Here is a 21458-nt window from a genome sequence, read left to right as displayed (position 1 = left end):
AGGAGAAGAGAAGCTACTGCATCCGAAGGCACTGCCAGCAGGCAAGGTCCAGAGGGGAAACGGCTCTGGAAGGCTGCATGCCTTGCAGCAACATATTTTGGTTTTAAGTAACTTAATTGTGTCAGACAAACGTGCAGGCAGAAGGCAGCTCCGGTAGCTGGACGGATTAGCTCCTTGCACACCGTACAAAGTCCCGGCTTCGCAGCCTGCGCAGCTTCCCCGGAGCCGAGCCCTGGCAGCGCAAGCAGCCCGGGATGGGGGGACCAAGCAACGACTATTGCATTTGTGCAGAAAAGCTCTTGGATGAAGAGGGAGAGCCAAGCCCCGGCTTCATCTCTGGAGCAAAGGAGTCCTCTGCATGCTTCACCTGGGGTTTTAGGAATGAAGATTTGCTCTTCATGGCTTGCAATTTCTAAGAGTCTTAGTGATGGAGGCACAGAGAGTGCAGATCTCTGGTGAGGCCATCCTTAACTGCTATATATTTAAGGTAGCTAGTGGCTGTAATCTGCATCTCAGTGGAATTCCTCACAAGGAAGTTTTTATCTGTTAATTCAAGCAAGGAGAAATCACTTGTATTTAACTTCCCAGTGCGCAGCTGTCCTGCCAGCGGGATGCTGCCTAACCACGTCTTGGTATTCGCCGGGTGATCGTCGATGCTGGCAACAGGAAGGGAGATAAGGTGATAAAGTCAGGCCAGGAGTTGTGTGCCGGCCTCAGAGGAGTGGGGTGCTCGCGTTGGCACGGCTGCTGTGCAGGGAAAAGGCAGAAGCATCCAGCAAGGACTCACTGTGAGGGTGGCTCATCTAGCTACAGTGCTGATGTTGCATGGATCTGCCTTATTTGCAGTAGTAGCTGCTTTAGAAAAACCGAAAAAATCAAAATAAACAAATGCTACATCTCCTATGAATCTGTCAGATGAACATCCCATGTCCAACTGGGGAAATGCAGTCTTGTTTCGCAGTCGTTGGTGGGCTTTCTGTGAGTGGTGGCAGCCGTGGTGTGGGGAGCGGCTGCTGTGCCGGGGGAGCTGGGAGAAGCTGCTGGTGGTGAGCTGGCCCGTTAAGGGGTCGGTCATTATCTTGGAGGAGTCAGGGAGGAGCCTTGACGTGACATAAAGGAGCAAAGATGGAGAATGCGGCCTGTAAATGTTCTGTATCGCTGCTCGAGTGGTCAGACCTCATGTATTCTGGGTCTTCTGTGTGAACCTGCCTGAAGGTTTATCTTCATTGATGGCTCCTGGCAGTAGGAAAGTCCTCTCCTCTACTGGAGTCACCTAGAGCAAGACCAGCTGTGATGGGTTGAGAAGTTACCCCTGCCTCCATCCTCTGCTGGAGGTCCCCGCTTCTTGGCAGGAGACCCGTTAGGTGCTGTGGGATGAGGCTGGTGGCTGCACCCACCATCCTGGGTGGGCAGCTGATGGACGGGAACTTTTTAAGGTGCTTTTAATAAGGCAGAGCCCTTGGGAGCCTTGGCTGAGGACACCTGAGTGTTTTGCACCAGTTCGTAGCAGCATCAACAGCGTCTGACTCCGTCGTGACAAACGAATGCCAGGAGGCGGTGGCTCGAGGGTGCAGCTCGAGGGTGCAGCTCGCCGGTACAGCCCCGGCAGCGTCGCGGGCTTCCGGCGCGGTGAGGTGGCTCGTGCTGTTGCGGTGGTTAGCGCAGCTGGGCGCGAGGGCTGAATGCCGCGCTGAGCCTTCCCACGTGTTTGGCCAGGCAGCGATCAGATGGTTCATGAGGAGTTGTCTTTGTACGGGTGGAAGATGGGTGTTGCAGAACTGGTTTCCCTCTCCCTCCGCCTTCCAGCCTGCTGGCTTTTGCATTTTATATCATGGAGTCTTTGGGTTGGAAGGGACCTTTAAAGGCCATCTTGTCCAACCCCCCTGCGGTGAGCAGGGACATCTTCAACCAGAGCAGGTTGCTCAGAGCCCCGTCCAGCCGGACCTGAGATTTGTCCAGGGATGGGGCATCGACCACCTCTCTGGGAAACCTGTTCTCCCTTTGCTTCTATATTTCTTCCCTGTTAGCTTTGCCTTGTTCAGCTGCTTTATCCCTCACCGCTTGCCTTCCAGCAGCACCAGCTGCAATGCTGGAGGAGCCACCCAGTTGCCCCAGCATAGCCCCTTGTTGCTGTTACCCCTTTTTGGTGGTGCGTGAGCCTGTCCCTGCAGGTCCCCGACCAGCACCTGCGCGTTGGGTCAACTAATCCCTGAGAAAGGGGACGGAACGGGGGTCTTTGTCTCCGCACCTGGCTGTTACTGCTGCTTGACCTTGGAAGCCTGCAGAAGGTGTCGGGGGGAGCGCTGATGGCGTCGGGGTGGATGAGGAGGGACACCTGCAACAGCTTACCTGGGGAGGAGGAGGAGGGTGGCCGCGCGGGGAGGGCTGCGGCTGTGTGACAGACGGTGCCTGCGACTGATGCTGTCAAGCGCATCAGGAACAGAAAGTTTTGCTTATCTCTACTGCGGCAAGTTTAAGCAGCAAACCTGACTGTTGTTATTTAAAAAAAAGATTTTTACTGTGCCCTCCCTGAGACGTTGCCCAGAAGAGGCTGCAGCTTGTCGCTGAGCGAGAAGGATGCGCAAATCCTTTTCTTTGTTTAACTGATGATGATGTGGCGTTTCCCCCCGCGACCTCACGGCACATCAGCACATCTCAGGGCTGTACGGAAGCAGCTCTTGAAGGGTTTGGACACTCACTGCAAAGAAGCATCTAAAAATTTCTGGCTTTTGAAAACTGAGGAAGGACTCGGGTACATCCCCGGGGCTGGGGCGAACCGCGCTCTGCGCCTCTCTGAGCCTGGGCTGGTGTCACCTGCCCCTTTTACCTCAGCATGAGCACTTCTGTGGGGCTCTAGCCAATTTATACCAGCGTTGAGGGAAAGAAAAGAAATAAAATCTTTCAATATGGAAAGTTACAGGCCTGAAAAGGCCTTATTAGCCCTCTGTTTAAAGATCTAATATCACGGGAGTGTCTCGGCTTGTGCATTGCTGCTTGGGTGTTGGTCTCTTCTTGGGTGTTGGTCTCTTCTCCCAAGTAAGTAGCGATAGGATGAGAGGAAATGGCCCCAAGTTGCACCAGGGGAGGTTTAGATTGGATGTTAGGAAAAATTTCTTCACTGAGAGGGTGGTCAGGCATTGGAACAGGCTGCCCAAGGAGGTGGTGGAGTCACCATCTCTGGAAGTGTTCAAAAAACTTGTGGATGTGGTGCTTCAGGACATGGTTTAGGGGACATGGTGGCATTGGGTTAATGGTTGGACTTGATGATCTTGAAGGTCCTTTCCAACCTTAGTGATTCTGTGATTGAATTGAAATGCAAACGTACCTGGGGGGTTCCCCCCTTCTTTTGCTCCAGCCACGTCTGGGACAAAAATTAAGAGCCAGGGACTCCTCAACAGGGTGATTTATCGCTGGGCTCCCCGGCAGAGCAGGGGCAGTCACCAGGAGAGCCTGGCTCCCCCTTTTCTCTAGGGAAGTGGGAGCGAACCCTCCAAGGGAGGGCTGGTCGTTGCACAGGACTGGGGGTCGGCGCTTTCCGGGCTGGCAGGGATCCCCGAGAAGAGCCTGCTGCTTCATGCCATCATTGCTGTCATCTCCAGATGGGTGGGTTTGGCTTGGGAGATGCCTGGAGACCTGCGGCTTCCTGGACAGCTGAATAAATACCCCCCGAGTGGCAAGGGTAGAGCTTCCTCATCGCATCCTATTAATGCCCCTCAATGCTGCCTCGCAGGGTCCATCCTGGGGGGTGTCTGCATTGCAGTTGTGGTTTTGGGTGTTTTGATAGGAAAGCAGCAGCAGTGAGGGCAAAGTAACTTGGGTTTTCACGCAGGTGCAAGCCTGTGCAGGAGCCTGGAGCTGGACTGGAGGAGCCAGCCCAAGCCAAAACCCGGCCCTTTCCCTCACCCAGGCAAGTACCAGCCCTGGCTGCGTGCTGGGAGCCTCGCTGGGAAGGGTGGGGAGGCGGTAAGAGGGCTTCATCCAAGCTCATCCTCTAACTCATCGCCTAACCCTTGTTTTCTTGCTGGTTATTCATGCAACACGACTTTATAGCACAGATACAAACGGTTGAAAGGATGAATCTTGCTCAGGGTTTTTCTTCGTGGCGCCTTTAAAGCTCCTGTATAAATTAACGCGTTCGTTCATTAGCTGCAATTCCCCGAAGCATCGAGTAAAGTTTGTGACTTTAATTACTTTTTGAAGGGATCTGAGCACACGGAGACTTCACCAGATGATTATAGTTTGTATTATTCATGCAGCTTTTTTTAATCCCTTTCTCTGCTTGGACATGGTCGACAGATACTAAAATTGAAGTCTGCTAATAAATTCCCAGCTCCATCCCGTGTGAGGTGTCTTGATCTTCGAACTAAAGCCTTTTGCTGACAAAATGATTAAATTTCCTGAGAGGTGCTGCAGAAAATACGTCTGTAAGGAGGGCATGAGCTGCCAGGGTGGCTGCGTGCTGTTGTGCAAGTATTTGCCGAAGTTACATTTCAGCCTATTTATCTCTGAAGCCTGAGCTGGGCTGGCTGTGTCACAGGCTGGGTGGTGAAAAATACAGAGATTTTCAAACAGAAACACAGAATATTTATATGGTTGCAGACATTTGTGAAAATATTAGTGGGAAAATCTAACCAACTAAAGTAAAAAGCCAACAAAACTATTTTCAAATTAAAAGGCTTGAATCAATTTTTTTTAACTAGGGGTTTAATCCTCAAGCATTTATTTGATTTGTTTGAAGTTACTGTAGCTTCTTGTGTCATAAACATTTTAGGGCCATGTTCTTTATATGCAGTCTGCTTAGTAGAGACCCAGAGGCTTTGTCTGTGGATGGAAATTTATTGTTATATAGGAATAATTCCTTAGCTGTAGCTGTGTAATCCCTCCTGCACAGCTTTCTGCGTTATAACCTGATTCTTAGTAACTACGGGACCCCTCCTGCTTCTCCCGACATCTTCTTGTCTCATCGATGGGAGCTGCTCGGGTATTTTGCCCTGCTGCCAGTGCCGGCGGTGCCACGGGCTGGGGATCTCCCAGTGCAGGAGGAAGACGAGGCTAAGGAGAATCCATATTTTATTTAGGGGTTGGTTTTGGGTTGTTTGTTTTGCTCATGTTTGCAGGGTTTGATCCTTTAGTCTCCCAAGACAGCTTTACACCTGTGAGTCTGACATTTGATGGATGTTCAGCGGGGAGCGTGCCGGTTCAAAGCTCACTGTGCGGGTTGCTGACTTGTTCAGCATCAAAAAGGGACGGAAAGCAGCAAAATCGCTTGGTGCTTGCGCTGCACCGAGGAGCTTTTAGGAGCTCCTCAGAAACCAAACGCCTGTATGTTCAATTGCAGGTGCAGGAATAAAAATAACTAATCCCAGGAGAAAGCGGCCGTTGCGTTTGTTTAAGGTCTGAGAGTCCTGGCTGTGGGTTCGCCGAAGGAGAGGAGCGGTGGCTTTGCTCACGGCTGGTGGGGTCGGAGGGCTGTGAACCGAAGCGGGGAGCGATGCTGCATCGCTTTGACCATGCAAAGAAAAGGCAGAGGGGTGACATGGTCTGGGCTGAGCGAGGGTTTGGCCAAACCCCAAGTCTGCCTGCTTCACGCTGATGAAAAGTGCTTGTGTGGCTGCTGGTGACCCAGAGAGTGGGGACCTTGGCTTTGTACTTCTTTCCAAGTGATAAGAGAGAATTTAATCAGATTTAATTTTCCTCAACAAATATATTTAATCTTTTAACGATATTAAAGTGATGTATAAGCATTGAGAAAGCCTTGTCTTTCCGCCCCTGTTGACCCATACAATCCTTTTATGGAACAACACAAGTGACTCGTGTAAAGCTCTTAACAGCATTAATGTGAATGATGCTGTTCTCTTCACCAGCAGCGTGCCTCATGCGGCGGTACCTTGAGCTTGATGGAGTCCATAAGTGCCCTGAATCGGATGCACTCAGTAATAATACGAATGCAAAACAATAGAAGACACTTCTGTATGTATGTAAAATTTTTTTGGGGTATGCAGAGATCCTACCACTCTGGCTTTGCACTGTAGCCTCAGGTGAGAGTGAATTACAGGTCTGAGCACTTTAATGTACCTTTGTAATGCAAGAGTCGACTATTATTTTCTGCTGAGGGTCGTCTAGATGTGAATGGAGCCTGGGACTTGGCGGCATGCCTCTCTTTAAGAAGCTACAGAGCATCAGCTCAGCTCTGATCCCATTCTGGCAAGAGCTCTTCGCCCACGGCAGATGTTCCTCAGCCACCGGCGCGAGGGCTCCACCAGCCCGTCCCCTTTCAGACCTGTTGCGAGCCCTGGGTGAAGGCTCCCTTGCCTGCAACGGTTGAAGGCAAAAGCGTTGTTACACTGGAGTAACATCTCTGTTCGTGGCATCAGCTCGGCAGCACTGAGCTGCCCAAGTGAGGAGCAACGGAGTTGAATGCAAAAGCCAGTCCGAGGCAAGAGTTGACCATGCTGAGACAGAGCTGGAGCTCAGCAAGTTGTTTTACCAGGGCCGGGATAAAGATGACATTCTCTTTTAACAGCTGGTGGCTCGTGGCGAGGCTCTCGTTATCTTGTATCCTGCGCGGAGACGGCACCGTCCTGACCTTCGTCCGGTTTGCTGGGGGTTTAGTGCGCCGGTGGATGGTGTTGAGGGGATGAAATATCTTCTTGGGGTTAAGGGAAGCAGCCTGTTGAGAGGTGAGTGGGACAGAGCAGCAGTGCAGCACAGCTGCATCTTCGACCATAATAAGAAGAAATTCCCAGGGGAAACAGCCAGGTCTAACTGTGTCAGGGGATTGGTGTGTTTGGGGGGACGACTGGAGCCGCAACCATCCCTTGAGCAGTGGAAACGGGGAGAAAATCAGAACTGCCAGGCTGGGTTGGAACAAAGCTTCGCTCGTCCAAGGCTGGTCAGAAGAAGATGCCAAGAAGGACAGGGCATAATCCCGACCCCTTGCAGCCTGCGTTTCAGGGGCTTTCCCATCAGGACGCTTCCTCCAGATCCCTGTGTTTAACAGCTACCAGCAGACCAGTTCTCCGTGAGCTTACCCAGTCCTTCTTGAAGCTGTAGGTATTTCTGGCTCCCAGAACATCCCCTGACAATGAGTTCCCCAACTTAATTACAAGGGGAAAGGAAATGGCCTTGGGTAGATTTTTAAACCTACTGCCTGATCCCGTTATTCCTGTGTTGTCAGAAATGGTGCCTGGAGAGGGGTTGAGAAGGGGAAATGAGGGAAAAGTGAGAGAAGGTAGGGCTTAAATTTGGGATTGAGTATGGGGGGGGACGACTGCTAAATTAATACCAAAATGGAGCCTTCCCAGGGAGGCGATGCCGTTGTGTGCAGCGAATGCACTAGCTTCATCCTCTCTGTGCAAACGGATGGGATATGGAGCCGGTGCCGTTTTAATATCTGGGAGGTCAGACTGGTGTGAAGTGAGATTTACATTGGTGTAAACCCAGTGTAACTACAAGCACTTGGTAGTCTAGAAGCGCGTGCCTCCAGCTTCGGACGGGCTGGGCTTTTGGGCTGCGCGCCTTGAGCCACGTGTGCAGGGGGAGGGATTAGGGTGCAAAGGATGGAGGGAGGAGGTGAGGACGTCTGGCTTCGCCTCTACCAACAAAAGGCAGGAGATGCCCCGCGCCTGGCGTGGTTACTGCGATTTAAATCCAATGGGATACCCACTGGTGCCTGCTGCAGCCAGCCCTGCAGCAGTGCGCTGCAGGAACCACGCTGGGCTGCACCGCCGGCTCCCGGCACCCAAAGATCTAACAGGACCTCCAAGCTCTAGATGGTTTTCTTTTTTTTTTTTCTCCCCCCATCTCTTCATCCGGAGGATAGAAAATGTCTGTCTCCCTGGGGATGTTTTTGAAGCAGGACAATAAGTAGCATCCCTGGGACTTCACAGCTTGCTCTTTCAACTGTGTGTTCTTCTAACAAAAAATGTGCATCTTGCATTTTCCATGTTGGCTCCCAGTAAGTAGGTGACTTTGTTCAGGACTTGCACTGTTTTGGGATGTCCCCAGCAAATACAGTTTCATATAGATGTCTTCGTGTGTTTTGTAGTGATTTCTTCTCTTGCTGTTTGTAACTATTTCACCCATTTAAAAATTATTCATTCATTAGGTGGCTTGGATGGGAGAAGAAATCATGCTTAAAACATGTGCAAAGACTTAAAACACTGCAAGTCTTGAAAGGAGGTGAAAGAATAATTCAGGAAATTATTTTTTACACCAGAACAAGCCCTACTTAAGTACTAGGAGGGGATGGGAGATGAAGGGACGCGGTGTCACGCCGGACCCGGCTCTGGCTGGGGCCTCGCTGGGGTTTGCAGGGTAGGGCTTCGCATGGGGCTGGGGCGGGCTGGAGGGGCTGGCGTGGGGCGCGGGGAGCCGGCAGCCGCGCCGAGGGGTCGCAGGGCACCACGCTCCCCAAGCCCTGCGAACCTGGCAGGTTCCTGGTTGCGCTGGTGTTGCTTACAGCCATGGCATGTATCCAATACAATAAAAAATAGAGATAACTATTCTCCAGTTTATTAGTAACCTATGACTTTTGCGTAGTAATTACTCCATTCAGGTTGCAGCAAACTGAAATCGCACATTAAATCTGTCACCCACACAGCAGCATGTCCCTTGCTGTAGCAGACCGTAAAGCTTTTCTTTTACTCCACCTGCCTCTAAGCAATGAGAAGTAAAGGTTAAAATGCTGCTCATGAAGGGAGCAGTGTTTGGGTGTTTTTCTGCGTGAAGGAGTAACGTGTGGCAGTGATACGCACTTTTATAGTGCCTCTCTTCTAGGATCTCAAAATGTCATTGGGCTGTTAATTAATTAATTAAAGCCTGTCAACACCTTCATGAGCAAAGGTGGTGGTTTTTGTCACTGATAGCCAGGTGCTCTGAGCTGCTGTGTGGTGCTTTATGGGGAAGGAAGGGAAACCTCGATGTTTTGGAAATGGGGAACAGAGCCAGAGGTGAGCAGAGCTCGTGTTTGCGGGTTGAACACGAGGCGGATGGGGAAACTGAGGCAGAGCAAGGGTGAGTGACTATAGCAAGTTGGGGAGAGCCAGGAGTCGGACCTTGGACCGGTGTCGCATCCCTGAGGGCTCTTTGCCCCGGCTCCTGTTGCTGGTGGTGTTATCCCAACCTCAACACCCTCCCTCCAGCCGCGGCTGAGCACCGCGGCGCGGGGCAGCTCCGGGGTTCATCCATCCTCGATCGTCCCTGTGCGTTTGCAAAAGCTCCCGGTAAGGTGTTTTTGAAGGTTACCTTCAAAAGCAAAACACTTGCTTGAGAAAACTGAATAAAGGCTCCAAAAACCCTGGCGCTGGCTGGGAGCCAGGATAACGTTCCCTAATCATCTGTAGTGCTTGTCTCTGCTGTGTTCGTGGAGCCGAAGGTCGGTGTTCGTTACCGCTTTCCTGGTCTGGCTATGGGTGCCTTCTCGGACCCGGCTGCCACTGGCACAACAAAGTGTCTTTTAAATGAAGCCTGGGGTTTCCGTAGTCTGGTACCTCGTCGTGTCAAACCTCGACGCTGCGCCAGGCGATGGGTTTTAACGCTGCTGCCTGGTTCTCCCCCGCTGCCCAAGCGAAGGGGCTTTGGGGTGTTTTTGGGTTGCATCAGCCAGGTGGAGCGTGAGCTGAGCTGGGTGCAGTAAGGGTGGGACGGGGGACCGCACGCGACGCCGCTCCCCTGAAGCGGGCTACTGTCCCTCCCCAAAAATCTCTGGGGTGGTTTGGGGGAGGCAGGGCCTGCAAGGAGACGACCCTTTTGGGAGAGGTCTTCTGTATCTGTCCCCTGCTGCCGTATCACGCACCCAGGGGCGATTTCGCAGCTTCGCCATCGCTTCCGCAGCAGCCGGGCTCCGCTCCGCGCCCCCACCCGCGGCAGAACCAGCCTCCCCCGTCGCTGCCGAGGCAGCTGGAGCCCGCGCTCCGCCAGCCTGCGAGCAGAAACCTGCTTTTTGCCTGCGCTATTTTGGATTATTGCAGCATTTCTTGCTCTCCTGGGGAAGCAACGTACGCAGAGCTGGTGGTGTGTGCGCTGCCGTTGAGTTCGGCTGCTGAGGCTGAGCTGCCTCCTGGTTTTGACCCGACTTGGTGCAATTTTGATAGGCAAAGACCTGCAGGGGGAAAAAAAAAAAGGCCTTAGGAAGTTGCTGTGTGTGTGTTTTTGGAAAGCATTAGGCTTTCCAAAAGCACCTCTGCACACAAGCAGCCCTGCTGTTGGAAGGAAAACCCAGTTTGGTAGTTGGTGCTTTAGCCAAGATCCAACCCCAAGTCAGCTGCTTTTTCCTGCAGGGCTGTTCTTGTTTGCATCCCTCAGACAAGGCAGCGGATAAGGCCGGATCCTGCCTTCGCCTCCCGCTGCTGCCCGGTGCGTGCGGGGCTCCTGTAAGTAGCGATGAGGTTCCCAGTGAGTTGCATCACAGTTCAGCCATGGCCGGACCCTTTTGATGGATGATTGAGGCCCTTTGATAAAGGGTGAAAGAAACGTGAGGCTCTTGCTGATAAATGCAGCCCCTCTTCTCTGACTTCTGGTTTTTCCTTTTTTGCCACGGCTGATTTTCTTGGAAGGTCATAGGCTGTCAACATCAGCTCTCCCCCCGCCTCTCAGTATAACGTATCTGGGGACAGCCCTCCTTTTTCCCCTGGTGCACACATGGCCACGAAACCAAGTTCGTCAGTCAAGTTCACAAAACCTGCTCCAGTGCAGCTCTACCTCACCCAGGGCCTTTCAGGCTCTTGCGGCTCATGAGGTTATGTAGTTTTCACAGCAACATGCCCAGGTATCGGCTGTGCCGCGTGTCCTTTTGGGCTCTGATGGCTGCCGGTGAGCCGCATCCGTCGGTGCAGGTTTGCTGGGTGGAGAGGGCAGGAGCGGAGCAGTGCTTGTGGATGGTCCCCGTCAGCGTGGAGGAACTCTTACCCGTCACGTGCGCGCCAGCAGGATAGCGGCGTTTTGAAGAGGAATTTGACTTGTAGCACCCGTCGCTGTTCAGCTCTTGGCCGGTGCTGCCGGAGCATCGGGATGGAGGCTCGTGCAGCTGGCGGTGGCTCCGGCTGCGATGTTCCTGCAGCACGAGGGTCTCTGCATGGAGCAGCTCATCGCTGCCGTGCTGGACCTGCACTCTCAGCACTTCCCATCGCCGTTAGAACTGATACAATGCTTCTTTTCTTTTCTTAATCAAGCCTAGCAGGTCTAATGACACGGCACATAATGAGCTTTGAAAGGTAAGCTTGTTTTGATGCACATTTGACAAACTCCAAAGTGCTTTTGCTCAACAAGTTTTCGTGGCTCCCCTTAGCTGGGAGAAGCCCAAGCGCCCAAATCGATACGGTTCCGCTTGGGTAATTGAGATAGGAATTTGGTTCATTATGTGAAGTGGCTGCTGAAGAGGATAATTGCAGATCTTCAGGTGTTTGTCCTATTTGCTGGTTTAGATTGGAGGAAATTTAGGTGCAACTTCACCAGTGTATAGGTACAGAATGACTTCTGTGGGGACACTGTGCATGTATTGATAGAGTAACAGAGCTAAATAACTCGTATTTCTTCGTGTGTTGGAAGAAAACAGATGAAAAGTAAAAGTGCCGGGGGCTATTTAACAGCCAGGCTGCCTGTTGGTTAGAGAGCTCCTGCGGCTCCTGCACGGTCCCTTTTTGAGGATGGGGGGATCCCTCCTCTCACTTGGCTTGTAGCGTTCCTTGAAATGTCAACCGGTAATCGCGTCTTTACGTTTGCTTAACGTCTTTGGCAACCTGCTCCATAACCTGCATTCCCGCTCCACTGCAGTCCACTGGTGATCGTGCCCCGGGCGAGGGCTGCTCCCCGGGGGGACGGACGGACGTTGGGGAGCCTTTACAATGCTGATGTGATGGGGGAAACCTTATGGCTTGTGTTTCTAAAGATACTCCGAGGTCTTCAGTGTAGTACGATTTCAGCAGGTTACTTAGGTATTCATAAATTAATCTTTATCCAGCCACTGGGTTTTAAGTGTGGTTCGATCCAGGCACCTGCTGAGCCCCTTTCCCTTGGATTGGGGCACGAGTTTGCAATATAAATGTTAAATAATCTGAAATACCCGTGCTGACATTAGAACATTAGTGTGGGGTCGTCTTGACGTGATTTGTGCGTTAAGTCAATTTTTCTTGGGATGGGGACCTGGCCTCTCCCGTCTCCATGGAGAGCCCTGAATACTGGCTTTTCTCAGGGGATTACAAATACCAGTGGTTGTGTAAAGCCCCTGATGCTTTATACGCTATTTCTGCAAATAATCCTTGTTTATAATTCACCCTTGGCAGAAAAAGACTTTAAATTATTAAGGCACTAAATATTTTGCAATGAAGGATTGGAGATAAAGCTCTTGCCAGAAACAAACTGCTGGGGAGAAGTTACTCTCTTTGGTGCATTTGGTACTCAAAAATATTATGAGAAATAATGTGCAGGGGGACTGGGAATTCATCACTTGATCAAAAGATTTGCTCTTCTCTTAAAAAAAGCAGCTGCTGGCTGCGAGCTTTCTGTAACTCCTGTAAATAAGGAGTGTCCCCAAGGCACACGTGTGGGTCTCCAGAGCTGCCCCCACTCACCGTGGGGCTGAAGGTGGCCCGTTGTGGTTTAGGTGGTGAAGGGTGGTAGCCGGGAGGTCTCCATCCTGCCCCCAGCTCCACCGCCCCGGCATTTAAAGCCGTTTCCACGTGCTCAGCACTCCTCCGAGGACAGATTTTCAGGGGAGCTGGGGTGCTGCGGTCGGGAGCCCTGCCATCGGGGAGCTCCTCCACTCCCTCAGCTCCTGGCCGGGGATTCCGCGTCCGTGCCCCAGGAGCGGGAGGTGCTGGTGCCGGCTGATGGTGTAGGTGAGCTGTGCACGGCCTGCGTCGTAACAACCAGCCCGCTGGTAGATGGGAGGTTGTTCCAGTGGTGTGAAATGGAGGACCTTACAATTAGTGATTTTTGCCACCTGTTGCTTATTTATCCTAATATTACCACAGCTAGCACTTGTCAGCTCCTGGAGTCACGGAACCAGACAACAGTGTGTGTATATGCATGTACAGGTGTTATATACAGCTACAATGTAGGTATTTCAGTAGTTTTACCCATAATCTTCTAGCTCTCCTTTGGAGAGAGATGTGAAACATGAACCATGGGGGTTCAAACCCCAGAGTGCTCCCAATACCTTTTTTTTTTTTTTTTAATCATCTCAACATTTTAAAGCAAATATCATGTTTACGGCGATGTTTCCAACCTGGGGTAAGCCAAGGGAGGGCAGCCGTGCCGACGGCGGTGCTGGCCCCGCGTGGGGGTCTCGCTCAGCGCCGTGCCCCCAGCATACCAGTTTCAGCCTCTCTTTCCCTTTGCAGGAGACCTGTGCAACTGCAGCGCCGTGGGCAGTGCCAGCGCGGCCGAATGCAACAGCACGACGAGGCAGTGCCTCTGCCTCGAAGGCTACGTGGGGCTGCGGTGTGAGAGCTGTGCCCAGGGCTTCTACCCGGAGCGGAGCAGCCAGCGGTGCCGTCCCTGCGGCTGCAGCCCCGCCGGCTCCAGCAGCACCCAGTGCGATGAGTAAGTAAGGCGGCGTTTCACTGAGCCTCCCGGGGAGGGGGGGGGCCTGTGTGCGCAGTGTTGGGGTTTGGGGATATTTTGGGATTTGGGATGCAGATCAGGCAAGAATGGGTCTTGTCATCTGGTGCTAGTATTAAAAAAAAAAAAAAAAAGGTATGAAAAAGCAGGAAGGAAGCTGGCCATATAAAAATTCATGAAGCATATTCTTCTCTTTCAAGATCTGGAGTATAAAAATATCCATAGCTCTGGCAAAGGCCCTGGCAGCCCACAGGGGAGTTAACTTGCATCTCTGAGTTGTACGGAAGCAGAACCTCTCCTCTAGCGCCTTGTGCATCCGTTGGTCCCTATCAGACGGGACTGCCTTCCCGCTTGAGCTCGGGAGGGTAGCAGAGGAGCTTTGGAGAGGTTTATTTTCCAAAGGGATATTTGTTACTCCAGAGGCAAGCGAAGCTTTGTGCTCTGCCCGCGCTGAGCATTACGAAAGATGCAGCAGCTCGACAGAAGTGTCGTCTCCTGCCTTGCCTGGCGCTTAACCCTGCCACCTCCTCTCCTCTTCTGTGTCAAGAAAGCCGCCGTAGCTGATGCTTTGAGCTCTTGTATAATGAATGTGGTGTTCTTCATTTCACCTCACCCACCCTCACATTTTATCTTTTAAAAGCCAGCATGCGATTATTTTTTTTTTCCAACTTCCAGGGATCCGTAAGCCATTAGACGTTTGTTGCTGAGTTGAGGGTGTCCCTTTATTTATTCCTGCACATAATGCTCTGAGCAGCAGCCAGATCCTTTGGGTCCCCTGCTCATGCTCGCAGTGAAATGCAGGGTCTCTCCTTGGAGGAGAGACCACCTGCAGTGACTTCCATCTTTCCTGGGCTCCCTTCTCGTGCGGCCACCAGAAAGTTGGCAGCAAAGGTGGTTCCCAGGGTCCCTGACCCTTCCTCAGGGCCCTGCAAGGGAAACGCTACCTGCCTGTGGGTGCAACGGGCGCCTGCACTGGTTGCCTTGCATTGGCATTAGCCTTGTTGTCTTTTAGGGTTTGGTCCAGGCTCGGTGTGTGTTGAACACCTGCACTTTCCTGCCAAGGCTGGGGCTGAGTCAGAATCGAAATGTTCTGCAGAAACATGCTGTTTATAAGTATTTTATACCTTCCCCCCCCCCCAAACACCCAAACCCTCTGTTGATGTCCTTCCTTTTTGTTTCCTTGCTGCATTTTTCTGCTTGCATAGGCTCTGAAAAATCAGAACTTAAAAGCAATGCTCCAGTTGTCTAGAGTAACCTTCTTACTAAAAAAGGTGATTCTTGAGGGTGGAAAGTGTAAAGTTTTTCACTTGTTTTTTTTAGTGGTTGTGTTAGAGATGAGAAGATGTGACTGAAAGCATTGGGGTTTGCCACTGCCTAGAAAATCTGAGTTTGGTCAGATCTACTGGAAAGGCAAATAGGGCAGAAAGGCAGATGGGGCAAATCTTATCTTTGAGGACTGGGAGAGGAGGGAGGTGCTACTGGAGCAACTGGGTTAACTGGGAGGGAGTGTTCTCGCTCTGACTCTGAGTCACCAGGCAGCGGGCGAAGCACTGATGCGGGTAATGTCTCCCCATGTCTCGCTGCATGGAGTGAGCCAAGAAACGCCCTTGGGAACCGCAGGTGAGATGCTCGGAGTTGTGAAGGAGAATGACGTGGAGTTTGTGCACGTAGTGAGCCATCGCACCCAGCCCCAGCGTGGATGGACCCAGAAATGGCAGAAGACCTCCCTAGCTTCTCCTCCTCAGCACCGTTTTGCAGCCTTGAGGGGCGTGGGAGATACGGATCCTCAAGCCTTTAGAATAGGCAGCGTAGGGCAAAATTTGGAGGAAGACTTAGGAAGGAGGACTGATGTTAACAGAGATTGTTCTGCGTTTCTCTTCCCTGTTCAGTGGGGTTTGCTGCAGACGGAGATGACCTCTGGGTGTTTAAAAAGAGGAAAATTAGGTCAGTTGTCTGCGTTGTAGGGCTGGGGGCATCAGCGTGGCTGCGAGACGGGCAGCCTCGTGCATAGCGAAGTCTATGGGAAAATGAAGTGGGATGCAAAATCCGGCTGGGCAGAGCACGGAGTGTGTCCCTGCGTTGGGGTCTGTCCCAACAGGTGGGAGAGCCTCTTCTGCATTGCAAGGACATGTGTGTGTGAATCCAGGAATGAGTTTTTTGACTCTTGTTCTGGAACTCTGGGGTCTGGAGCTCTGGCTTTGATATCTACCTGCCGCCGAGTCTCTGGCGGAGTGGTGCATGTGCCTCCAGGCAGTCCCCGCTTGGGATGAGGCATGCAAGCGTTGCCCAACGCCAGCAACCAGCTTCTGTTTCACTGACATTAAAAATACTGTAAACTGTTCTTTATTTATTTATTTATTTATTTATTTTTTTAAGCACCAGCCCAACTCGTAACTTGCTCAAGTTAATTCCTGGGTGCTGGCTTAGGAAAAAAGCAGCTGCTGATCAGATGAGTCTCTGAGTAAAACTGCAGCGTAATTTTGGACTCTGACCCTTTTGACAGTGACTGATTTGAGAGGCAGATAGCCTGAAGGCTAAGCTCTCAGGGCACACAAAACATGCCTGATAGGTTTCAATCAGCTTGCCCAGGCTTTTGTAAAACTGCCTTTTAAAGCACCACCATATGACGATTATTAGTATTATTTCTAGGCACGCTCTATGGCTGGCCAGATGGCACACCCAAGTACACTGTTTATTAACTAGACCTCAAATGCAGACCATCAAATAAAAATAAAAAAATCCCTTTCCCGAGGCAGACAGTTGATTTTGGGAGTGAACATTGACCTGACATGCTGTCGTTATGAATGGGCTCCGTGGCCGCTAATCAAAGGTCTGTTTTGGTGGTGGTTCAAATTTGATCCCCCTCTGGGATAGCAGAGGATTTCCGTTCTCTGGTTTGAGTGGTTTTTTGTTAGATGAAAAGCTGTGTGTAGTTGAAGCTGGAGCTTGCTGTGGGGCTGGATGCAATCCTGGGCTGCTCAGAGAGGGCTGACGCATCTCAGAGAGGCGGAGTGTGTTCTCCGTATTGCGGTTACGCCTAGAAACCTCAGATAAAACCACGTTTCACTGGGTTGGATGCTGTGTAGATGCTTGCTAAAGATAGCTGTGGCCTGGAAGTGTTCATAGTCCATAGAGGAAGGGTGGAGAAAGAAGCTGTAGTTTCAAGGGCCATGGTCAAGGTCATGGAGCAGTGGAGAATGACGACGGTGACTCACGTGGGCGCACAGCCTGAGCTGGAAGGGCTGTGCTCCTTCTGCAAAGCCCCAGGGACGGTGCCTGGTGGTGGCCCCAGCCCACGGTGAAGTGGCCCCAGCTGGGAGCTGCCCCTCACCACCTGCATCTCTCACCACCTTTTGGGCACCTCGAGTTGGAAGCTGTGTTGTCCATCAGTCTGTCCTCCAAGGGAGCAGGAATGTCCCTGCCTGGTGGAGGAGGCAAAGACAAAGGTGATGCTGCTGGAGAAGGTCACCGCGCCCAGGCTGGCCAGCCCAACTCTCCCAAGCTTGCACGCCTGTGCATTTATTTTTCTTTTTTCTTTATGCGAGCAGAGTCATCTGCCTGCACTCTCATCTCCCACTCCCTATGGCCGGGCAAGGAGCCAAGCCAGAGGCAGCAAAGGAGGTCTCGGGCGGACGGTGGTCTCCAGCCCTCCCATCTGGGGCAGCAGTGGGAGTGCTGGGGCTCCTCGCCGGGTTTCTGCAGCACCCTGCCCTCCTGGCTTCTCCCAAAATGCCACTCGTGTCCCCAGCTGACTCATGGCACGGCGAGCCGGCACAGCGGCGGCTCCCCACGGCAGCCCTGGGCCGTGGTGGGGTGCTTCCCGGGCGAGAGGAAAGGGGTTTGGTTTGGGGGAAGCCTTTCCCTGCTGCGGAGCAGCAACGCTGCAGCGACACGAGGAGCTGTACGGGCGCAGCTATATAAATGCATGCGGAAATAATTTTCCTGTGTAAACCTGTCCTCTGGCTCATTTATTTAAAGGAGCAGGACGGCACGCAGGAAGAGCCCAGCCTGAAAGAGGCAGTGTGTGGCACGCTGCTGGTGAGAGGAGATTTCAAATGACTCTGCAATTTAAAAATTTGTTTTTACCCTGCTAGCAGCACTGGCCATCCCACACCGGGCTGCAAACATGGCTAAAAACTGGCCAAGAGTAGCCCAGTGCAAGCCAGTGGTCTGGGGCCCCGTTGGCTCATCTGCTGCGTGCTGGTGCGGGGCTTTGCCGCACGCCGGTGCGGGGAAGGAGAGGTGCTGTTACCCCGAGTTACCTCTTGCAAGGCATTCATTCGAGGTTTTCCTAGCCCAGCACATAGGCCTCGGGGCTTCTCTCCAAAGCACAGCCCCGCAGCGCAGAGACACTATGTTTAGCCCACGAGCAACTGTCCCCGCGTGGGTGCTCTTGCACCCCGCAATTTGGGATGTGACCGGTGGAGGAGGGCTGTGAAGCGGGGAAGGTGCTATGAGATGACGCTGCCCGGCAGAAGGGTTCAGCCCTCCATTCCCTATTTCCCTGGGAGGTTTTGTGTTTTAAACTAACTTAACCCTGTCCTCGGGAAGACGAGGTGATGCACCCTTCAACTTCTGCCACACTCTTACCGGTGCTAGCGAACAAGAGGAGAGCTGCGGCTGCTGTGAGGTGTTTAAGGATTGCCACGTGGTTTAGCTAAACCTGGGTTAACCATCTAAACCGGGTTAGGTTTTTCCGGTTCCCTTAAAAAGCTCTGAACTAAACACACATTATATGGTATCGCTGTCCCTGGTGAAAACAGACGCAGGTTAAATTGGGGTCCATGAATCCGTTTAAGTTGCTCCCTCTGCCCGTGCCTCAGTTTCCCCCAGCAGAAGGGCGATGGGAAGCAGAGGCTCTGACGCGCTGCTGGGAGGCGAGGTTAGCTTTGGTTCATGTCCTGCGATGAAACACGCTGCCCAAGCGCACAGTACTCCGCTCCTTCGCTAACTGAGCAGCCTTTCCTTACTGCTGGCTGGGGAGACAGCTCTGCGGCGTGCGATCCTGGTTCACGCGCGGTTTGTGCCCCAGGCTCGGCGTAAGTCATGTTGGAGAAAGCTCCTGTCACCCATTTCCGTTTAAAAAAAAAAAAAAAAAAAAAAAAAAAAAAAGCATGCATATAAATGCCAAAGTGTTAATTCAGAGATGTTTTGCCCCCTCAAGGGGATCTCATGCTTTGTGTTCGTATGAAAAAGAATTAAGGCAGAGTGTCCCCGAGAGCATTTATAGATGGCTGTCCCTTGGAGCAGGGATGCTGCGAGGCTGAAAGGGGAGTGCTGTTAGCTGGGCACTCTCCATCCCTGTATGCCGCCTTTGTAGTGGGCTTCTCTTTGGAGAGGCTGATCTTGTGACCCTTACCCATATGGATTTGCAAGAGCGTTGCTGGTGAGAGTAAGGTCAGCAGCGCTGGACAATGTTCTTTGTTAAGGTCTGTGAATAAGGGCTGGGGTTTCTGAAGGAGCTTGGGGAGCTGGGCAGGGAGAGCCGCACGCCGGGTTTGCAGAGGTGGTGGGATGTGAAAAGATGCAAAGACCATGGTGGGGGGAAGCGACAAGATACCGGTCCTGATAGCGTTGGGAAGCCCCCAGGTGGGTCACAGACTAGACCCACTTTGAGCATCATGCGGTGTGAAGCTACCTGGGGCAGAATTTGGTTGGGTTTTTTTGTTAGTCAGAAAATGCAGATCTGTTGAAGTTCAAGGCTTTTGTGGAGCTTCATCGGCCTGGTGAACGGTGCTTGTGGCAACAGTTTGAGAAGACAGACCTCGTGTTCCAAGGGCTTCTGCCCATCCCAGAAGGATGTTTGGGGAAGGCGGTGGAGTTCTCATTTTGCATAGAGAAAATCTTCATTTTCTGTCTTTAGAATGTCATCACACTTCTGCAACGTCTTTTCTTTGCCTGGGAACTGTATTTCCATCCTACTGTATTTTAGCAGTCCAGTAAACCACACTGGGCACTGCTCTCTTTTGGAGATAAGACCTTGGAAGCCCAACTCCTCAAGGACTTATTTAAAAAGAAAAAAAGAAAAGAAAAACAAACAAACAAAAAGCCCCTTTTCCCCTGTTTTAAAAGACTGCTCTCCCTTTTACAGACCGGCTGAGCACAAGCGGTGGCTCACTATCTCCCAGTAATGCCTTGTCAGCATCACTCCGCAGAGAACAGTTTGTTTTTTTTTGTGGAAGTTGTTAAATGTGGATGTCATAAAAGCAGAAGAATACCCTGTTAGAGCATATTTTTCTGTGTGCTTTAATTATCTAAATCTCTCCTGTTGCAGACTCTCACATCCTTTACATCCAATTAGCTCTTCTCCTCTCTTCCCCCACAAGCAGTTGTACCTGCACCCATTTTTATTCAGTTGCAGGCGGGGATGGGAAATGAATGAGGGACCGGACACAGCGGCAGCGAAAGGCAGATTGTTATCGTCTCCCCTACAGTAATTGTGGCTTCTCAGAAATCCCATGATTTTGTTGATTTTCCAACCAGCTTTGTTGTTCCTGTGTTGTCTGTCGCAGACTTGTTGCTCTGGTAAACATTGACTGCCCTCAAAAAAAAATATTGGCACAACTTTTAAGCTCTTATGGCTGAATTCTGGTTTGGGGGAAGTGGTGCCCAGCCTGATTTCAGGCAGTGCTTGTTGCCCGTGCCTTTTTCTGCTGCCTATGTGGAGGCATCAGTAGAGATCTGGGGGATGGAGGGACTACGCTGGGCAAGTTTGGTTTGTCCAGTGGGAACCAGCCCAATCTCCCTGCCCTTCCCACTTCTGTCTCCTCTGCATTGGGGTTGCCTGTCCCATCCCCGTATTGCTGTGATCTCCAGGGGCTGCTCTGGGAAGCCGAGACCCACGGTTTGGGGTTGAGATTTTGTGGTTAGTTAAGCTTTTGCTGCTCCTCCTTGTGCCAAACCATAGAGGACCCCATCCAACCTTGCTCTCTGGGGCCATCGTGCTCTTCCCATTGCTTCCTCTCTCCCCAGCCACCGAGGTCCCGGTGGTTGCTTCTGGGAGGGCACCCAGAGGCGACAGCACAGCCCCGGGCTGGAGATCCACAGCTCTCCCAGCAGCGCGGGACATCCTCGGTGGGGGAGACGGGGCTGCGGAGGCGGCGGTGGCCAGACAAGGTGGCCCTTTGACATTTACAGAATGGCTTTTCAGAGCTGTGAAGTGTCCCCCCTCCATTGAGGGCTGCCATATAGACAGATGCCATCCCCTGGCACAAAGCGAGGAATGCGGCGCACAATGGCCCAATGTTTGCTGCGATAAAGCCCCGCTTCTTCTGCCCTCCACAAAGGCAGCTCTGAGCCGGGCGGCGGGCGCGGGGCTCGGCCGTGGTCGCACTAACCCTTCCACCAAAGCGTCTCGGCTGCTGGCGGCTTCGGTTGGAGCCAAGGGAAGCGGGGAGGTGAAACCCAACCACGTGCTCTGCGGGGCTTTTTCCTGCTCTCTGCTTCCCCACGTGCTGATATTCAAATTAATTGACCTAAAGGAAAATCAACACGCAGGTTACAAGGGTTCTCAGTTGGCTCGGGGTGAGTGTTAACAGCGTTGCTTTTCCATGGAAGTGTCTTGGAGCATTTAGCTTTCAAATGGTACTTTTCTATGTTGCCCAGAAAAATGTAAGAGAGATTTATCCCCTGGCTGCTGTCAGACATCACAGAAAATCAGCACAAAAGGAACTGAGCTCGCTGGAGAAACGCCCCGTTTTTTGCGACATCTCTTCTGAATCCCCCTAAGCTTTTGCAGCATCCTTTTGTCTTATTCCATCAAGGTGTGACAAAGCCTTTTCATAAGGGTTGTTTTACAGATGCTCGTGGTTCAGCAAAGCATTTTTCCTCATTCAGACGGAGCGCTGTCGTGGCTGGTGACGGTGTGCGTTACGGGAACACCTCCGGGCCCTGCTGGC

At 52.0% G+C, this 21458-nt stretch overlaps 1 protein-coding gene across 1 annotated transcript in view; it reads left to right on the top strand.

The window, feature by feature from the left end:
• The window catches only part of MEGF9 (multiple EGF like domains 9), a gene marked incomplete at both ends in the record, with an annotated part of 51043 nt that overhangs the window by 15431 nt on the left and 14154 nt on the right, over positions 1 to 21458 (top strand). Inside the window, one exon of the mRNA XM_082008946.1 lies at positions 13341 to 13542. Coding sequence (XP_081865072.1) covers positions 13341 to 13542 — 202 coding nt within the window. The remainder of the gene's footprint in view (positions 1 to 13340; positions 13543 to 21458) is intronic.

The sequence above is a fragment of the Phaethon aethereus genome (genome assembly GCF_964289735.1).
Source record: "Phaethon aethereus genome assembly, chromosome: 20".
Classification (NCBI taxonomy): domain Eukaryota; kingdom Metazoa; phylum Chordata; class Aves; order Phaethontiformes; family Phaethontidae; genus Phaethon; species Phaethon aethereus.
The sequence above is the reverse complement of the archived record's forward strand: the minus strand, read 5'-3'. Positions and strand labels throughout refer to the sequence as shown.